The sequence below is a fragment of the Martes martes genome (genome assembly GCF_963455335.1).
Source record: "Martes martes genome assembly, chromosome: 10".
Taxonomy (NCBI): domain Eukaryota; kingdom Metazoa; phylum Chordata; class Mammalia; order Carnivora; family Mustelidae; genus Martes; species Martes martes.
This window is the reverse complement of record NC_137898.1, coordinates 11,034,462-11,053,820: the sequence shown is the minus strand read 5'-3', so window position 1 is coordinate 11,053,820 and position 19,359 is coordinate 11,034,462. Positions and strand designations below refer to the sequence as shown.

General features: G+C 42.6%; 1 protein-coding gene across 1 annotated transcript; it reads right to left on the bottom strand.

Moving 5' to 3' along the window:
* Positions 1–6,676: 6,676 nt before the first annotated feature.
* Positions 6,677–18,131, bottom strand: LOC308350233 (membrane-spanning 4-domains subfamily A member 6A-like). Its single transcript, XM_080815328.1, has 7 exons — positions 17,992–18,131; positions 16,283–16,442; positions 14,526–14,660; positions 13,276–13,332; positions 10,640–10,849; positions 8,753–8,854; positions 6,677–6,899 (listed from the first exon to the last, which is right to left on the bottom strand). Exons 2-7 carry the CDS (start codon positions 16,412–16,414, stop codon positions 6,792–6,794), a joined length of 744 nt encoding a protein of 247 aa, XP_080671454.1. The 5' UTR covers positions 16,415–16,442; positions 17,992–18,131; the 3' UTR covers positions 6,677–6,791.
* Positions 18,132–19,359: the final 1,228 nt, after the last annotated feature.

The window sequence follows — 19,359 nt, the reverse complement described above, 5'->3', positions numbered from 1 at the left end:
GGGATTTTGATAGGGATTGCATTAAATGTGTAGATTGCTTTAGGTAAAATAGACATTTTCACAATATTTGTTCTTCCAATCCATGAGCATGGAATATTTTTCCATTTCTTTGTGTCTTCCTCAATTTCTTTCATGAGTACTTTATAGTTTTCTGAGTATAGATTCTTTGCCTCTTTGGTTAGATTTATTCCTAGGTATCTTATGGTTTTGGGTACGATTGTAAATGGGACTGACTCCTCAATTTCTCTTTCTTCTGTCTTGTTGTTAGTGTAAAGAAATGCGACTGATTTCTGTGCATTGACTTTATATCCTGACACTTTACTGAATTCCTGTATAAGTTCTAGCAGTTTTGGAGTGGAGCCTTTTGGGTTTTCCACATATAGTATCATATCATCTGCAAAGAGTGATAGTTTGACTTCTTCTTTGCCGATTTGGATGCCTTTAATTTCTTTTTGTTGTCTGATTGCTGAGGCTAGGACTTCTAGTACTATGTTGAACAGCAGTGGTGATAACGGACATCCCTGCCGTGTTCCTGACCTTAGCGGAAAAGCTTTCAGTTTTTCTCCATTGAGAATGATATTTGCGGTGGGTTTTTCATAGATGGCTTTGATAATATTGAGGTATGTGCCTTCTATCCCTACACTTTGAAGAGTTTTAATCAGGAAGGGATGCTGCACTTTGTCAAATGCTTTTTCAGCATCTATTGAGAGTATCATATGGTTCTTACTCTTTCTTTTATTAATGTATTGTATCACATTGATGGATTTGCGGATGTTGAACCAACCTTGCAGCCCTGGAATAAATCCCACTTGGTCGTGGTGAATAATCCTTTTAATGTACTGTTGGATCCTATTGGCCAGTATTTTGGTGAGAATTTTCGCATCTGTGTTCATCAAGGATATTGGTCTGTAATTCTCTTTTTTGGTGGGATCCTTGTCTGGTTTTGGGATCAAGGTGATGCTGGCCTCATAGAATGAGTTTGGAAGTTTTCCTTCCATTTCTATTTTTTGGAACAGTTTCAGGAGAATAGGAATTAATTCTTCTTTAAATGTTTGGTAGAATTCCCCTGGGAAGCCGTCTGGTCCTGGACTTTTGTTTGTTTGGAGATTTTTGATGACTGTTTCAATCTCCTTACTGGTTATGGGTCTGTTCAGGTTATCTATTTCTTCCTGGTTCAGTTGTGGTAGTTTATACATCTCTAGAAATGTATCCATTTCTTCCAGGTTGTCAAATTTGTTGCCATAGAGTTGCTCGTAGTATGTTCTTATAATTGTTTGTATTTCTTTGGTGTTGGTTGTGATCTCTCCTCTTTCATTCATGATTTTATTTATTTGCGTCCTTTCTCTTTTCTTTTTGATAAGTCTGGCCAGGGGCTTATCAATCTTATTAATTCTTTCAAAGAACCAGCTCCTAGTTTTGTTGATTTGTTCTATTGTTTTTTTAGTTTCTATTTCATTGATTTCTGCTCTGATCTTTATGATTTCTCTTCTCCTGCTGGGTTTAGGCTTTCTTTGTTGTTCTCTCTCCAGCTCCTTTAGGTGTAGGGTTAGGTTGTGTATTTGAGACCTTTCTTGTTTCTTGAGAAAGGCTTGCACTGCTATATATTTTCCTCTCAGGACTGCCTTTGTTGTGTCCCACAGATTTTGAACTGTTGTGTTTTCATTATCATTTGTTTCCATGAATTTTTTCAATTCTTCTTTAATTTCCTGGTTGACCCATTCATTTTTTAGAAGGATGCTGTTTAGTCTCCATGTATTTGCGTTCTTTCCAAATTTCCTCTTGTGATTGAGTTCGAGCTTCAGAGCATTGTGGTCTGAAAATATGCAGGGAATGATCTCGATCTTTTGGTACCGATTGAGACCTGATTTATGACCCAGGATGTGGTCTATTCTGGAGAATGTTCCATGTGCACTAGAGAAGAATGTATATTCTGTTGCTTTGGGATGGAATGTTCTGAATATATCTGTGATGTCCATCTGGTCCAGTGTGTCATTTAAGGCCTTTATTTCCTTGTTGATCTTTTGCTTAGATGATCTGTCCATTTCAGTGAGGGGAGTGTTAAAGTCCCCTGCTATTATTGTATTACTGTTGATGTATTTCTTTGATTTTGTTATTAATTGGTTTATATAGTTGGCTGCTCCCATGTTAGGGGCATAGATATTTAAGATTGTTAGATCTTCTTGTTGGACAGACCCTTTGAGTATGATATAGTGTCCTTCCTCATCTCTTATTATAGTCTTTGGCTTAAAATCTAATTGATCTGATATAAGGATTGCCACCCCAGCTTTCTTCTGATGTCCATTAGCATGGTACATTGTTTTCCACCCCCTCACTTTAAATCTGGAGGTGTCTTCGGGTCTAAAATGAGTTTCTTGTAGGCAGCATATGGATGGGTTTTGTTTTTTTATCCATTCTGATACCCTGTGTCTTTTGATTGGGGCATTGAGCCCATTAACATTCAGGGTAACTATTGAGAGATATGAATTTAGTGCCATTGTATTGCCTGTAAGATGATTGTTACTGTATATTGTTTCTGTTTCTTTCTGATCTACTACTTTTAGGGTCTCTCTTTGCTTAGAGGACCCCTTTCAATATTTCCTGTAGAGCTGGTTTGGTGTTTGCAAATTCTTTCAGCTTTTGTTTGTCCTGGAAGCTCTTTATCTCTCCTTCTATTTTCAATGATAGCCTAGCCGGATATAGTATTCTTGGCTGCATGTTTTTCTCGTTTAGTGCTCTGAATATATCATGCCAGTTCTTTCTGGCCTGCCAGGTCTCTGTGGATAGGTCCGCTGCCAATCTAATGTTTTTACCCTTGTATGTTACAGACTTCTTTTCCCGGGCTGCTTTCAGGATTTTCTCTTTGTCGCTAAGACTTGTAAATTTTACTATCAGGTGACGAGGTGTGGACCTATTTTTATTGATTTTGAGGGGCGTTCTTAGCATCTCCTGGATTTTGATGTTTGTTCCCTTTGCCATATTAGGGAAATTCTCTCCAATAATTGTCTCCAATATACCTTCTGCTCCCCTCTCTCTTTCTTCTTCTTCTGGAATCCCAATTATTCTAATGTTGTGTCGTCTTATGGTGTCACTTATCTCTCGAATCCTCTCCTCGTGTTCCAGTAGTTGTTTGTCTCTCTTTTGCTCAGCTTCTTTATTCTCTGTCATTTGGTCTTCTATGTCACTAATTCTTTCTTCTGCCTCATTTATCCTGGCAGTGAGAGCTTCCATTTTTGATTGCACCTCATGAATAGCTTTTTTGATTTCAACTTGGTTAGATTTTAGTTCTTTTATTTCTCCAGAAAGGGCTTTTATCTCTCCGGAGAGGGTTTCTCTAATATCTTCTATGCCTTTTTCGAGCCCGGCTAGAACCTTGAGAATTGTCATTCTGAACTCTAGATCTGTCATGCTACCTATGTCTGTATTGATTAGGTCTCCAGCCTTCGGTACGGCCTCTTGTTCTTTTTTTTGAGGTGAGTTTTTCCGCCTTGTCATTTTGTCCAGGTAGGATTTGCTTTCTCCTGCTGTGGAATTCCGCTGTTCTTGGTGACTGAAGTTGGTTTTGGATGGTTTCTTGTTGATCTTCTTGGGGGAGGGGCCTGTTGTAGTGATTCTCAAGTGTCTTTGCCGCAGGCGGAATTGCACCGCCCTTGCCAGGGGCCAGGCTAAGTAATCCGCTCGGGTTCGCTTTTGGGAGCTTTTGTTCCCTGAGCGCTTTCCGTAGAGTTCCGGAGGACGGGAATGAAGATGGCGGCCTCCCAATCTCTCGGCCCGGAGGAGCCGAGAGCTTGGGGTTCCGCTCCTCAGTGCACTCTCAGAGCAAAGCGCCCAATAGCCCCGCCTCCCTGGCTTGCGGTCGCGACTCGAGGAAAGCAGTCAATTGTTGGAGCTGGAGAAAAGCGCCGGGTCGCTTTTGTCTCCGTGGCCTCCGGCCGCGCTCCGAGCCCACCCAGCCTGCGACCGGCACAAGGTAACCCCGGGCTTAGAGCTCACTCCTCGGCTTTGTCGCTATAGCCGGCTTCCCCGCTCTAATACCTGCGAGCTCTGCGGCACTCAGACATCCCCAGTCCTTCTGTGACCCTGCGGGTCCTGGGATTATGCTGACCCCGCCTGGGTTTCCCCCCAGTTTAGCCTCTGGAGCGATGTCTCCCAGTGGAGCCGACTTTTAAAAGTCCCGATTTTGTGCTCCGTCGCTCCGCCGCTTGCCGGGTGCCGGCCCCTCCCCCCGGGGTCTATCTTCCCGTCGCTTTGGATTCACTTCTCCGCAGGTCCTACCTTTCAGAAAGTGATCGATTTTCTGTTTCTGGGATTGTTGCTCTTCTTCTCTTCGATTTCCCGTTGGATTTATAGGTGTTCACAATGGTTAGATAAGCTATCTAGCTGATCTCCTGCTACCCGATGTCGTCTCAGCCTGCTACTTCTCCGCCATCTTGACTCCTCCCCCCCACACACATGTTTTCAATACATCTTCATATCTCAACGTAGATGGCAGTCTCATTGCACTCATGCTAGAGGGGCATGGGTGCTCAGCAGTTACGTTGAACCTATGGTGAGAACTGACTTTGAGGGTTGCCTAAAGGGCTGGCTGCCTTTTCTGAGAAAGGAGTCAAAGCTAGGAGAGGCCCAGGAGGAGCTCCAGCACTAGAATGATGGAAGTGGTGGGGTGGCGTGATGAGGGTACAGTGGAGTCAACCATGTGTGGAAGGACAGTGGCCCCATGTGTTTGACAGCCCCACTTCGAGTGTCCACTGGGGTGTTCTCAAGAGAAGGAATCATTCTCTTTCTCTCTCTCTCTCTTTCTCTCTCTCTCTCTCTCTCTCACACACACACACACACACACACACACACACGCACATTTATCCCCTACATTCTTTCAGGCAGGGAAGAGGGTTCTTTATTCTGTGCTTAAATAGCTCTTAGTGCCCTGAATGGTGCTTCTCTACCTTTACAAGTCATCTGTTTTCCCCAGTTGATTATGAATTCCCTGAAGCCAAGCCAACATTCCATGTTATTCATCTTTGTAAGCCTGGCATCCAGCATAGGGTCGGGTAACCCCAAAGTCCCCATAAATGTTCGATATCCATAATAAGCAAATAAAGAAGAGGAATGGTTTAGAAATGTGTGCATTGCGAAGGAGGGCAGAGGAAAAGGAGATGATAATGAAGAGAGAGTTTGAAGAAAGAGCTGAAAGCTCCAACATCCTACTCTCAGAATGAAAAACAGAATGGGGAAACTGAGCTTCAGATCTGACACAGTGGGTATGACCCTGACATAGTGGGTCAGGGCAGGGAAAACATGAGAAAATCTTTCAAAGAAATGGGGCTTGTATAAAATTAGGAGAAGTCTTTTAACACCAGCATGTGAGCATGTGTGTGTGTGTGTGTGTGTGTGTGTGTGTAGGCTTAACATTTATGCTCGAACAATTGTTCTTTCTTATTTTGAAATCAAGAAAAAAATGAACTGGCTATCTCTTCATGAATATTCTAGTCAGCCTTTGTTTGCTTGTTTTGTTTGAGTAGCTGATGAGGGAGAGGGAGTTCAAGTTTCGGTTTATATCTATCACTGTTGACTTACTCAGTATTTAAAAGGAAGAGTAAAAAAAAATGAGTTTCCAAAAATATGTAATGATGATTTTGTGATATTTGTAATAAGAAATATATATATTTAGCCTTCCTTCCAGTTCCTGGAACAAATCTGTGGAATTTCCTAAGTGATAGAGCAGTAAAGATGTATTTTTTTATGTTAATGAGTTGACTTTGGGAAAGACCTCAGAGAACCTAAGGTTGGGTTGCTGAGCCCTCCAAGCAGAGGAACCAATCTTACAATTAGAGGATTGTAACTTTTAGTCCACCTGCCCCCCACCCCCGACATCTAGAAAGGGAAAAGGGGCTAAAAATTGAGTTTAATCACCAGGGGCTGAGGATTTGATCAATCATATGTGTGTAACAAAGTATCAACACACCGCCAAAAGGATAGGATTGGGATAGCTTCTTGGTAAACCCAGGGAGATTCAGGGACAGTGGTGCTCCACACCCCTTCCCATTCCTTGCCCTCTGTTTCTCTTCCATATGGCTATTCTAGAATTATATCCTCTTATACTAAACTGGTAATCCAGTAAGTGAAATATTTCTCTGAGTTCTGTGAGCCACTCTGGCAAATTCGTTGAGCCAAAGAGAGGGTCTTGAAAACCTTCATCTGTAGCCACTGAGCCCTCAACCAGTGTGGGGTTTGATGCTATCTCCAGGTAGATAGATAGTGTGAGGATTGAGTTAATGGCTTGGTGGTGTTGAAAACATACACATCATAGAAATTGAATAAAGATTTTATTTTGAAGCTAGTTACTCACACAGCTCCTGAGACTTAATTGTGGGGGGCTTGTCTGCAGGCTATAACGAGGATAATCATGTGATGCAACACTAGTGTCTACCATGAAAGAGTCTGAATACCACCATTACTCAGTGAACTTCTGTTGACAATTAAGGAGGACAAGAAGGAGTTGTCTCCTTTACTTCACCATGACCCCTGAATCACAGTTCTGTCTAGTTTCTTGGGAAATGTCTGTTTGGCAGTCTAGGCAATGGTAATTTACACATTTGCACTTTGCCTAATGGCAAATGAAGAGACCCCCATTGAACACATATATTCAATAACAAGAAAACAAAGATATATACTTTCAGTGTTCATTATATAAAAGCCTGTATTTCAGAGAATTCAAAATTTGCTTTCTTGAGTTGAGTTTCTTTGGTTGTTTTTTATATAGCATCATAAAACCAAATTCCTGATGAATATTTCTCCTAAGAAGTCAATAGTTCTTCGTATCCAGGGTCAGAAAATGTCTTTAAGGGTTTTGCCAAGGGTTTGCTGGATTTATTCTTGTAACTCTGAGGCAAGAAAAGCACACTCTAAAAGAAACAAAATATGTTAGTTCTTTATGTTAGTTCTTCAAACTTCACTCAGGTTCAGCTTCATATATATACATACACATATAATAGATATATATTATATATATATATTTATATCTACATATAAATATCAATGTTACTTCCTCCATCTTTGTGTGTGTGTGTATACATATATATTACAAGATGAATATAATATGTTGTTAAATTCTTTAAATAAGTATGGCTCAATAGTCATTCTGCCTTCTGTAATACAATCTGGATAAATTAATGCTTTTTATTTCAGTGAAATGAAGCCACAAGTCCATGGTGGTGGTAGAGTGCTGTCCCATGGAATTTGAAACAACTATTTTTTTAAAAGTATCTTTTAAGTGAGGAAAGAATTTTAACATCACAGGAAGGGGGCAACCCATGGAATGGGAGAAGATATTCGCAAATGACAGTACAGACCAAGGGCTGATTTCCAAGATCTATAAAGAACTCCTCAAACTCAACACACACAAAACAGATAATCACGTCAAAAAATGGGCAGAAGACATGAACAGACACTTCTCCAAAGAAGACATACAAATGGTGAACAGACACATGAAAAAATGTTCATCATCATTAGCCATCAGGGCAAGTCAAATCAAAACCACATTGAGATACCAACTTACATCAGTTAGAATGGCCAAAATTAACAAGACAGGAAACAACAAGTGTTGGAGAGGAGGTGGAGAAAGGGGAACCCTCTTACACTGTTGGTGGGAATGCAAGTTGGTGCAGCCACTTTGGAAAACAGTGTGGAGATTCCTTAAGAAATTAAAAACAGAGCTACCCTATGACCCTGTAATTGCACTACTGGGTATGTACCCCAAAGATACTGATGTAGTGAAAAGAAGGGCCATCTGTACCCCAATGTTCATAGCAGCAATGGCCACAGTCACCAAACTGTGGAAAGAACCAAGATGCCCTTCAATGGACAACTGAATAAAGAAGATATGGCCCATAAATACAATGGAGTATTATGCCTCCATCAGAAAAGATGAATACCCAACTTTTGTAGCAACGTGGATGGGACTGGAAGAGATTATGCTGAGTGAAATAGGTCAAGCAGAGAGAGTCAATTATCATATGGTTTCGCTTATTTGTGGAGCATAAGGAATAACATGGAGGACACTGGGAGATGGAGAGGAGAACTGAGTTGGGGAAAATTGGAAGGGGAGGTGAGCCATGAGAGACTGTGGACTCTAAGAAACAAACTGAGGGTTTTGGAGGGGAGGGGGTGGGGGGGGTTGGGTGAGCCTGGTGGTGGATATTAAGGAGGGCACGTATTGCATGGAGCACTGGGTATGATGCATAAAGAATGAATTCTGGAACACTGAAAAGAAATTAAATTAAATTAAATTTTAAAAAATCACAGGAAGGGAAACCAGAGCATAAGGACATGGAGCAAATCCAGGCATGTACACAAATGCCCTTGATCAAGTCAAGGCTGTTAGAGAGACTAGGTCTGTGGTAGAAAGTGTTCCTGTCTGATAAAGACACAAACCAGGTTCTGGGGACCTGAGCACAAACTCATACACAATGCTGAGCAAGTCATTTAAGTTCCAGGTTTCTGCATTTATAATATAGAAAGCTTGAACCAATCAATTTTTCAGGTTCAACCATACCATTTGGTTCACCCTTAGCCAGTCAGCTACTCAATTGCCATCTGCATTACTCATCAGTCTTCCACCCCCATCAAGCCATCTCTCATGTGCATCTCGTAACCAGCAACTGCTGACCCTTCTGCCACTCTTGCTGACATTGCTCAACGCAGCCCAGAACTGGAGATACACCTGGCAGGACTCAGGGAGGCTGGCCAGCACACTCACCGCAGTGAAGTTGGAGTGAGCCTTTTTCCACCAAACCACAGCAGCGAGCACGGCCAGGCAGAACTCCAGCGCCGTGCAAATTAGCATCACAGACAGAGTTCCCTGAAATTCAGGAAATACAAGTTTGTTGGTGCTTGAGTCAACTGACACCTCCATGCCTTGTTCAGTGTTGACCGTAGAGGTGAAGACTGCCTCAACCCTCAGAAGATGAAGGCAGAACATCTTCAGCAAGAGAACAATGCTCCTTCCTAGCCTAGTGATTGGCTTTCCTTTAATCCCTTTGCTTATTTATTCCCTTGAGAGGCAGATGAGCAGAACTACATCAGCTACACATAACCCACTTTGTGCATTGTTTCTTATCCCACTGAGACATAGTGTGTGAACCTGAAGTCTCCACATTTATCAAATGTGCACAATGATATTTCCTTCTCAGAGATACCTGAGAACAATGAGGTTTTGACCTCATTGGTGCAAACCCTTTGTAAAATTCAACATTTTGAATGAGCTGGATGGGCTTCCTTAGCCTTTCTTAATGTCGGTAAGAGAAAGAAAAATCAAGGCAATAAACATAGTATAAACAGAGTAGCCTCCATTGCTAACAACCTACACTAACTCAAAAAAGATACTATGCCAAGAGACTAGGTTCTACCATTTCTGTCCTGAGGCATCCTTCATGCAGACCTGGCAACCTGATAGGACAGGAGAGAAAACGTGATTGCATAAACCTCTAGCCTATTTATGTATGGTTCAAGAGGAAGTACAACATGTTTACATTAATTAGAAACTGTCTCAGCAAGCAGGTACAGTATAATCCCTTTATTTATAAAGCAAAATTATCCCTCATGAATTCATACTTTATCCATTCCACAAATCCCTCCCAAACTTCTCTCCAGAATTTTTCCCAAGGTGGGGCTGCCTACTCCATGTGTTGCTTTATGTCAATTGCTATCAACGTCATTTGCATGTACCTTTTCTCATTGTAATATCATGAACCTGGAGAGAAGCACCTGGGGCCAGGTCCACAAGGAGCGGTGTGCAAGTGTGCGCTTGACCAGCTCTGTTAACATCTGGCTGTCTGTGCCTTGATGTAACTCACTTTTGTGATTGTGGGACAACAGATAGGCAGCAACCTCTTTACTCGTATGTTGCCTGGGTCTTTCTCAGTGTTTTCTGATCATACACATACTCTTTAATGCTCCAACTGAAGACATTATTTCTATTAGACAAACTTCATTCTTTTCTTTTTTCCAATAATGGCAATCATAGTCAGTTCCCATTCTCTACCTTCCTACATCCTTATTTCCCAATTTAATAAATCCCACCCCTATAAGTTATCACAAACAACGATATTGCCTTCTCCCCTGATCAGTCCTGTTCATCACTGTGGTCCCTGGAAGGAGGGGAGCCTCATCTCTGAAGCCACATTTCCTACTCTTTGCTTCCCAGTGCTGGGCTGAGTTAGCCCAGCACTGAGTTCACTCAGACTGAGTTAACGCCCAGCACACATACTTTCCATGTTTGGGTCCTGGTGTCTTTGCCTTTCTTAATTTACCATTCCATGTGCCAAGATTTTTGGTTGGGCAAACTCCTATTTTATACCTCTAACAACAGAATTACTTTGATTATTAAGAAACTCTATCAACAGTAAGTTTTCATTCTTCATCATCAAATTGATTTGACATTTACTCTTCCATTCCCTGTCACTGGTATGTAACCCCAGAGCTTAACCCCTTTATCTCAGCCAAGCAGTCCCCTCCCATTCACATAGCCACAGCCTTCCCCCAGCTGCCCAAACCAGAAAGAATTAGATCCTCACAAGAAGGGATAACAAAAATCAAGGATTTCAGAAACCTCATAAGATTGGGAAACCAGTCTAAAAATACTTACAGCTAGAGTAGTTTTGGCCATGAAACATTCATTCTTAATATATGGGTGCATATAATGGTAAAAGTATTCCCCTATAGGTGCTTTGTCCTCTTTGTTCAATTCGCACTTCCAAAAGGCAGGATCCAAAGCAGCCAGGTTGACCGAGAGGAGAATAAAACCCACAAGAGCAAACAGAGAACCCAGAATGTTTGCAGCCACGCTGCTCTGAGCCTGAAAGACAGAAGCTGAGTAAGAATCACCGTCAATGACCAACACATGCCTCTTATCCCTCTTTGCCAATGTACTGCAAATTTTTTTTCTTATTTTTGTCCCTCGGGGGATCTAGCATCGATAGACTTAAACCAGGAGACATCTTCCCTAGTACTTAGCAACATCTCTGAATCTAGCAAGTGAGTGAATATATGAAACATCTCTGAATCTTGGCTAAGTGAGTGAATATATGAAATGTTTCTCCCTAGGCAGGACTTCAGTAGGTGGCAGAGAATATTGCTCTTCTAAATTCTTTATTTGGGACTGAAAGCAGGGCTCCATGGGGCCGTGCTGGCAGAATCCCCAAAAGAGTATGACCAAAGGTAGATATTATTTCTCTCTCCCCCGACTCATTCAGAAACCCCTCAAGGAAGCCGTCAACCACACAAAAGAGGCAGATGAAACAAGCTATTTTTCCTAGTATATGACTCTCTTAAATGCACACATATTCCCAAAGATGAGTGTGGGAACATAGTCCTTAGGCTTAGGTGAGCCCTGGAGTGGACAGGCTCTGGTGGTCACAGGCAGGGCTCCATAGGAATGAGTGTAGCTGGACTTCTAGCCCCGGTCCAAGGGTGGTGTAACACGTTAGCAGCAGTGTGAGGTAAAGGATCAGACTGGATGTCAGGAAACTGAGGTCCCTGTGGTAGCTTTGCCTGAGACCCTCTCCATTTTATGGAGTGCTCAGTTCCCTAATTTCACTTCCCTCTCTGGTTTCATTTCTACATTTATAAGATGAGTGAGGGGAATAAATAAAATGATCTCAGAAATATGTTCCCTCCTATCCCAATTCACAAAAGGGGGAATTGATCTAGGATTATCCTGAAATCTCTATTTATGGGTAAGTGTAGTCCAGGGCACACCCAATAACCACAAATTAGAATATTACATAATCCCATCCAGGGACTCAGCAGTTGGAGCTTTGGGGCACAGAAGAGAAGAGGCAGGGTATTTTTCTCCTCCTAACTCCAAGTTTCCTAAAACAATGACTACAGTGTATGCTCCTGGGCCTCCTGACAGCCAGCAACAGTCATGACTTCTGGAGGATATATTTCTTAGAATGATTTAGGTTTGCTCTGGGACAGCATTCTTCCCCAGGCTCCAAAAGGGCTGGCATCATGTGTGACCACAGTAGAATTTACTACAGGACAGATGACTCTGGTGGGCCTGAGCATATCCCAAACCCACACCCTATATCCTTGAGTTTGCTGCCCTATTCACTCTGGTCTTGTTCTTCTCTGAAGTAAGAACCCCATAAGCTTCCCCCACCAAAATCTAGAAGCATTGTTCTTGAATTGTGCTACCCAACATGGTTGTCACTAGCACCATGGCTCCTTGTATTTAAAGTAATCTTAAGTAAAATTTAAAATTTAAAATTCAGTTTCTTGATTTCACTAGCCACATTTCAAGCTATCGGTTGCAACGTGTGACCACCAGCCCAGGCGATAAGACTACCCTCCTCTCTATCGTCACCAGAAGTTCTACTGGACAGCACGGATCCAGCAGTTTGAAGGATAAGTGAGGGTTCCAAGTGACCACTCTCTAAATTCTTATAAAAAAAAAAAAAGAGATAGATTGACATGTCCTTGAGCACTCTCTCTAATTTCCTGCCGTCTTCAGGAAATGTTTGTAGGCAGAGTTTCCAAATTGAATTTCTGTGCAACTGTGTTATATGTCATTCTCACCCATGACCCCCAACATCAGACTATTTGAGGGGTCTAGGATTGAGTGAAGACTTGGTGAATGTTTACAGATTAGAAATCTTCTCCCTATAACGCAGCTTTCCTCTCCCTGCCACTCCCAGTTCTGGTTTTCCTGGAAGAGTTAAATGCAGGTAAAGTTGTCTTCTTAACCAATACCAATGACTAATGACAACTTTTAGGACCTGAGAGTTCATACTCAAGTCCAAGAAAAGTAATAACTTTTAGATTAGATAGATAAAAGAATGAGAGATAAGTCCTCACATGAATAACATTTTGACTGGATGTTCTCAAGGGTTTGGACAGATGGGCTTACACAGTGAATCCACAACAAATAGACCTCTTTATAATGCTGTCATCTTCTTTGTCATTGAAGATCTAAAATTGAAGTCCAGTTACCATGAAAAGGACATTATAAGGAGACAGACTTTTTCTAGAATAGATTCCTGGGAGCTGATCTAGGGCATAATACAACACCCTGAATGAAGAGTGTGATTAAGGGTACAGCAGTTGGAGGAGTGTGCAATGGACAGGAATATCAGTGAGCCAAGTTCAATTCCTGACTATGCCACATGCGTGCTCTGAAACTCAGTTTCCAACTCTGCAAGGTAAAGAGATTGATCTTGAAGAGTTCTCCTTCAATTTCATTTCAATCCATGAGTTGTGGGTTTTGCTTCTCATACTCACCAAAGGCTTAGTTGACTTTTTCTCCATGATGATTGATAGAATTCCAGAAATGACAAACTGTTCAGAAAGGAGAGACAATGGCGAGGTCAGTTTCCATGTACAGGTGAAGCTAAAATGTTATTATCATGGTGTTTATGGAAAACTCCTATGGAAACAGTCTTAGGAAACCATTGACCAACAATGTAAGGCCCAATTAATTACAGAGATGTGACTCTTTTTCCCACAGAGTATTCAGAAAAGCATGAACAAAGGCAGATACAAGTAAGAATTCAGAAAAGCATGAACAAAGGCAGATACAAGTAAGAATCTATCCCAATAACCAAAATGAGGGCCTTACGAGCCAGGAAAGGGGGTGTTTTTTTAATGGCAGAAGGAAGTTTTGGAGTTAGACATTATGTAGAGAAAAATATGAAAGCAATGGTACGGAAAAAGAGAAGAGTGAGGACAGTTAATAGATATTGGAGGACAGAGACACACATGTTAAGTTGGTGGCTGCCCAGTTTAGGTGGAGTGGTGACTAAGATCAGAGAGAAGACAAAGCTGGACACAGTGAATCGTTAAGGCTGTATTCCAAAAGTCAAAGATACTATTTTACAATATTCATGACCTAATTGATTTGGGGCAGTGAAGTAATAGAAAATCCTTAACAATGGCAAAGCAGGGAGGAAAGAAAAGTTGTAGATCACACAGCCCCAGCATTAAGTACTTCAGATCTGCCTAAATAAAGCCTGGGTCTTCAAAATTGAACGAGGTGCCTCTACCAACATTGGCTGTGCTTCATGACTTGCTCTCGAAGAGTAGAGTATGGAAAGAGGAGGGAAGAGGTGACTCCACAGCAGAAGAACCTGCCAACTCCACCTCAGCCTCAGGGTTAAGGTTAACATGGTCAGTGACAAATCATGTTGACGGTATTATGTCCTCAATAGGACAACTCACCTCTGTCCCTTCCACCTGGAAATCCATCCCAATTAGTCTGAATATGAGAAAAAAGTATCAGGTGAACCCCAGTTTAGGAACATGCTAAAATTCAAAAAATCCTGGCCAGTGCTACTCAAGACCACCAACATCCCCAAGGAAAAGTCTGAGAAAGTATAGAGGAGCTGAAGGAGACACAATGATTAATGTAATGTAGTATCTTTGATGGGACCTTGGAACAGATAACAGGACAAACTTGTGAAATCCTCAAGGATTTCTTCCCCCTTCTCCCTCTGCTCCAACTTCCCCCCATTCTCCTAAGGATCTCTACTCACACACAAGGCTCCTATGAATGGGTAAGCAGCCTTCAACAGGATGGAAAGCGTCGGAGCAAATTGTGGAGAAGAGGGAACAGATACCAAAATAATTCCCAAACTCAACACCATCACCCCACACAGGATCTGGATAGTCTGTTGGAAGAAGAAGGGAGATGGAGAATTAAGATCAGCATTTGGAAAGGCAAGACATCTTTCTCTTTCCCAGGGTGCTCATGCATTATCACTCTCTGCAGGACCCCAGCAAGGATACCGACTTTGAAAAGCTCCGGAGTGAGAACTCTGCAAATATACTTTGGAAGAGATGTTGCTGTGCCACAGACTACTGTCTCAGGACACCTGGCAAGCGTTCAGCAAGTCTTCAGGCATCTCTGACTCTCTGCCCTTGTGAGCTCACGTGGCACCAGCTCCCAGCTCCCTGCGACACTGTTTCCCCTGGCTCTCTGAACCTGTTGCTATTAACTCTCTTTCTACCTCTTATGGGAACAGGGGATATCTGAAACCCCTCATGCTGTCTTAGCCCTGGTGGTGTGGACGTGCCTCCTTACATCCCCCAGACCCCCCTGGACACAACAGAGAGCCTGGCCCTCTGGCCAATTCTGAGTTCTGTGACCCCTCCTGTCCATGTCCCTGTAGCTGAGGATCTTGGCTTCCAAGTGACCATGTTTTCCTCCTTGAAGTCACCTCAGACACTTATGGCTCTGCTAACATTTACCAAGCCAAAGTTTTCCAAACATTATGTCCCACAAGCCTCATAGTAATCCACAGGATCGTATATTAGGGGCAAGGCAATCGCTCCCACTGGGTTGTACAAAGTTAGATCATATAAATGCAGAGATGATTCCAGGAGGCAGAGCTCTTTAGTTCCCTCCCAGTCCTAGATATAGTCCTCCCTACCGTCCTCCCTTTGCTCCACAGAGCTGCTGCTTCTTTTTTTTAAATTAATTAATTATTTATTTGACAGGGAGAGAGAGAGAGAGAGAGCGAGCAAGCACAAGCAAGGGGAGCAGTAGGCAGAGGGAGAGGAAGAAGCAGGCTGCTCACCGAGCAGAGAACCCAAAGGAGGGCCAGGGGCCTGGGATCATGACCTGAGCTGAAGGCAGACGCTTAACCGACTGAGCCACCCAGGTGTCCCCACAGAGCTTCTTTAATAAATCATGCACAAGAGAAGAGAAGCCGGCAAATATCTCTGTTCTCAAAAGGGAAGGAGAAAAAAGGGGAAGGAGGTTTATTTGTCCTGTAATTTGTGGTGAGGGAAAAATTCCCTTAAAAAAATCATATTATTAAGCATGCAGTTGGTAAACACAGAAAAAAAAGTACCTAAAATACGTAATTATTTACCATTACTTTATTATTATTATTATTATTATTATTATTAACATAAATTATTCCAGGGGTACCATTACTTTTGTTAAAAAAATAGATATACAGCTTTTTGTATGCCAATTATTCCTCAGTAAAGTGTTGTTTTTTTTTTAAAGAAAATGTTGAGAAGCGTGCTATTGCAAAAATATAGAAACATCAACAAAAATTGGGTTGATCAGATTCAGAATAGGAGAAATACACTTTTCATATCATCTTATGTCTGGGGAAGGTTCAGCTCGCCCTCCAGGGGGTTTCCATTGGTCTGCCCATCAACCTGGAATTCCTCGGGCAAAGTTTGAGAGCCTCTGTGCTCACCAAGTAGTCCCAAGACTTCAGTTCCTTTTCTGCACCCCCTCCCCATTCCAGTCCAGCAAATTCTGAAATGGACTTACCCCAAGAACTTTGACATCTGCCTTTAGATGTTTCTCTATGCTGTCTTGCCTCTGGTTGGTGGGTTTGGGATCCTCCGTTTTGGGAAAGTTGAGGCCATTTGGTGTCAGAACTATGATGGTCTGATTGGCCATGGGTTGTGATATGATGGTGCCACTAGCACTGGAAAAGAAAATAAATTCAGCCTTTAAAAAGTATAGAGCTCTCAAGTCTCCCCAAACTGGGAGCCAGTATTTTCCCGTTAGTCCTGACTTGATCTATCCTTTCGGGAATGAAACGGACAGCATGGAGAGCTATGAAAAGCACGAAAATTTGGTACCACGAATATTTTTTTGCACAGCATTTGGCCCAGTCTATTCATTAGAGATAAGAGACATATCACAGGGAAGCAGAAGCACCAATCGTGAGAGGTCTCAATGTCCAGAGGCAAATGGTCACAAAAAACTTACAATATGTAGAAATCTCCCTTTCTTCTGGTTCTACCTGCAACAACTGAATTGCCAAATATTCAGTGGATTTCACCCCCAAACTTCCCTACCAGTCATGAGATGCAGGCAGTAAGGGTTCTCTTTGTCAATGTTTTCCTATTCGGGTTCTGCACCTCTCACACTAACTGTTCATTTTCTCGTCCAATAAATAATACTTACTAGGACTGACCCTAGGTATTTTTTATTGTATTCCATTGGACATTATCCTGTAGTGCCTTTTTTTTCTTTTTCTTTTTTTTTTTTTTAAGTAAGCTCTACATCCTATCTGGGACTTGAACTCATGACCCTGAGATCAGGAGTCATGTGTTCTACTGACTGAGCGAGCCAGGCCACCCCATCCAATAGCGCCTTTCATCTTTCAACAACTCTGTATGTTAGTTCTTTAGTTAGCAAAACCATGTCATAATTAGGGAAACTTGGAATCAAAAAGTTTATTATGAATGGAAATAATACCCGTTTTTCCTATGTGCCTATAAGGGTGGGGGAACCAGGTGGTGGGTATTAGGGAGGGCACAGATTGCATGGAGCACTGGGTGTGGTGAAAAAACAATGAATACTGTTACGCTGAAAATAAATAAAAAATTTAATAAAAAAAAAGAGTTAATGCTGAAGAAATATTTGCAGTTATAATGGTTACTCAGGTAAGTTCACACAACTGGGGAGATGTAAGAACTGGGATGGGACCCCAGGTCTCTCTGAATCTGAAGCCTTTGCACAATTCATGAGAGCACGCGACCTCTTCGTCCATCCCACCTTGCAGCAGTAGCCTGTGCCTGCGCTGATTCAGGGTGGAGAAGCAGCAGCAGGCAGAAATATGGAAACAGGACCTGGAGCCGTGAAACCCAGGTTCAAGGTCAGGCCTCGGTTTCCCGGCCTCAAGGACCAGTACCTGTGATATTAGCTCTAGTAGCCGTCTTAGCGGCCAGCTCAGCTTGGATCTCTGTTTGCAGCACCGTTCTCAGCCCAGGGACTGTCCGGTTTGCACAGGGCCCAAAGAGGTAAGAACTATGCTCCCATTAATCACATGACCTCAGGGAAGGGGCCCGAGATCACACAGAAAACAGCAGAAAGTGTTCAACACGCTACTCCTTCCCTCTGCTCATTCTGTTTCCAAAATACTCTCCTGCCTCTTAACTTCTTTCCAGGAGCTTCCAATCAAATCTCCCGCAGGGAGGCACAGCAGGGGAGTGGGAAGTTTAAACCAGTCTCTCAGCACTGCCTACCTGTGCCCGTGGACCGGCCTGCTGATTCCAGCCGAGTGCTCACAAACTCCCGGGAGGCGGTGACTCTGGGCTGTCACACAGTCCTGTAGAATTTTCTACTTGTCTTCATCTTTTGAAAGTCACCAGCCCTTCCTTAGTCCAGAGTTTCCAGCCACACAGGATGTGATACTTACAGATCGTAGATTTGTGAAATGTGTCTGCACTTCCTTTTTTTCCAAACTCCTAGCATCTTCAGAAAAGTCACACGTAGAACCACCTAACGGCTGGGAGGACGTGGGATTCCTGGAGCTCTGTGTGGGCATTGTCAGCCCAATACTTACTAGCTCTATTATTAGACAAGTCTGTGTTCTCTGTGACTCCGTTTTCAAATCTCTTAGATAGGAAAACAATATCAACACGGGAGATTTGTTATAAAGTTTAGAGAAAATTTTTTTTAAAGATTTTATTTATTTACTTGACAGACAGAGATCACAAGCAGGCAGAGAGGCAGGCAGAGAGAAAGGAAGGGAAGCAGGCTCCCCGATGAGCAGAGAGCCCGATGCGGGGCTCGATCCCAGGACCCCGGGATCATGACCCAAGCCGAAGGCAGAGGCTCTAACCCACTGAGCCACCCAGCCACCCCGAGAAAATGTTTATAGAAGGTCTTTCACTGCTTCCAAGGAGCATTCGATAAGATATAACTAATAATAGTAACATTGACTGAAATAGTGATATTGATAAATCGTAATATTCAATAATATATAGCTAACCATAGTCTGACTACACTGCTTTCAAGGAGCACTCAATAATATAGAGTGAATAATAGTAATAGAATATAGGAAGAAATTTTTTTTGTAACTTATGTATGTTTTCCTTTTTCCAGTTCCCTGGGCTCTGGACAGGCTGAGCCAGCCTCTCAGCATCCACTACCTAGACTGGCTGCTGTAGAATTATCTTTCTTCTCTGGCTTCTGTCTCTAACAGTAGACCTCTGTCCTCCGAAAAAGTTGGACACCTCTAGGAAGTGGTGAAACCAGATGGGGGTGCATAAATTTGGCAAACTCACACTTGGGACAGTTTTGTGAAACAGAGAGGTCCTGTGCCCCCTCAAGCCCTCAAGTGGGTGTTCTTTGGAAGCCGACTTTGATATGCCAGACGAGGATACTGACGCCGAAGCCAGTCAAGAAAGCTGAACAGCCTCGTCCCATAAGCGTCCTCCTTCCCTTGGGGGAGTGCCAGAAGGAGCCTGGGAACACCCCAGGACGATCACTGTCACCTCAGGGGGACGTGGGTTCTGCACGTAACTCCATACTTCAAAGAAAAGAATTAAGAAACACCATTAAGGTTGGCTTAGCTCCCAGGACCAGATGGCACAGATTACTAAATGCAA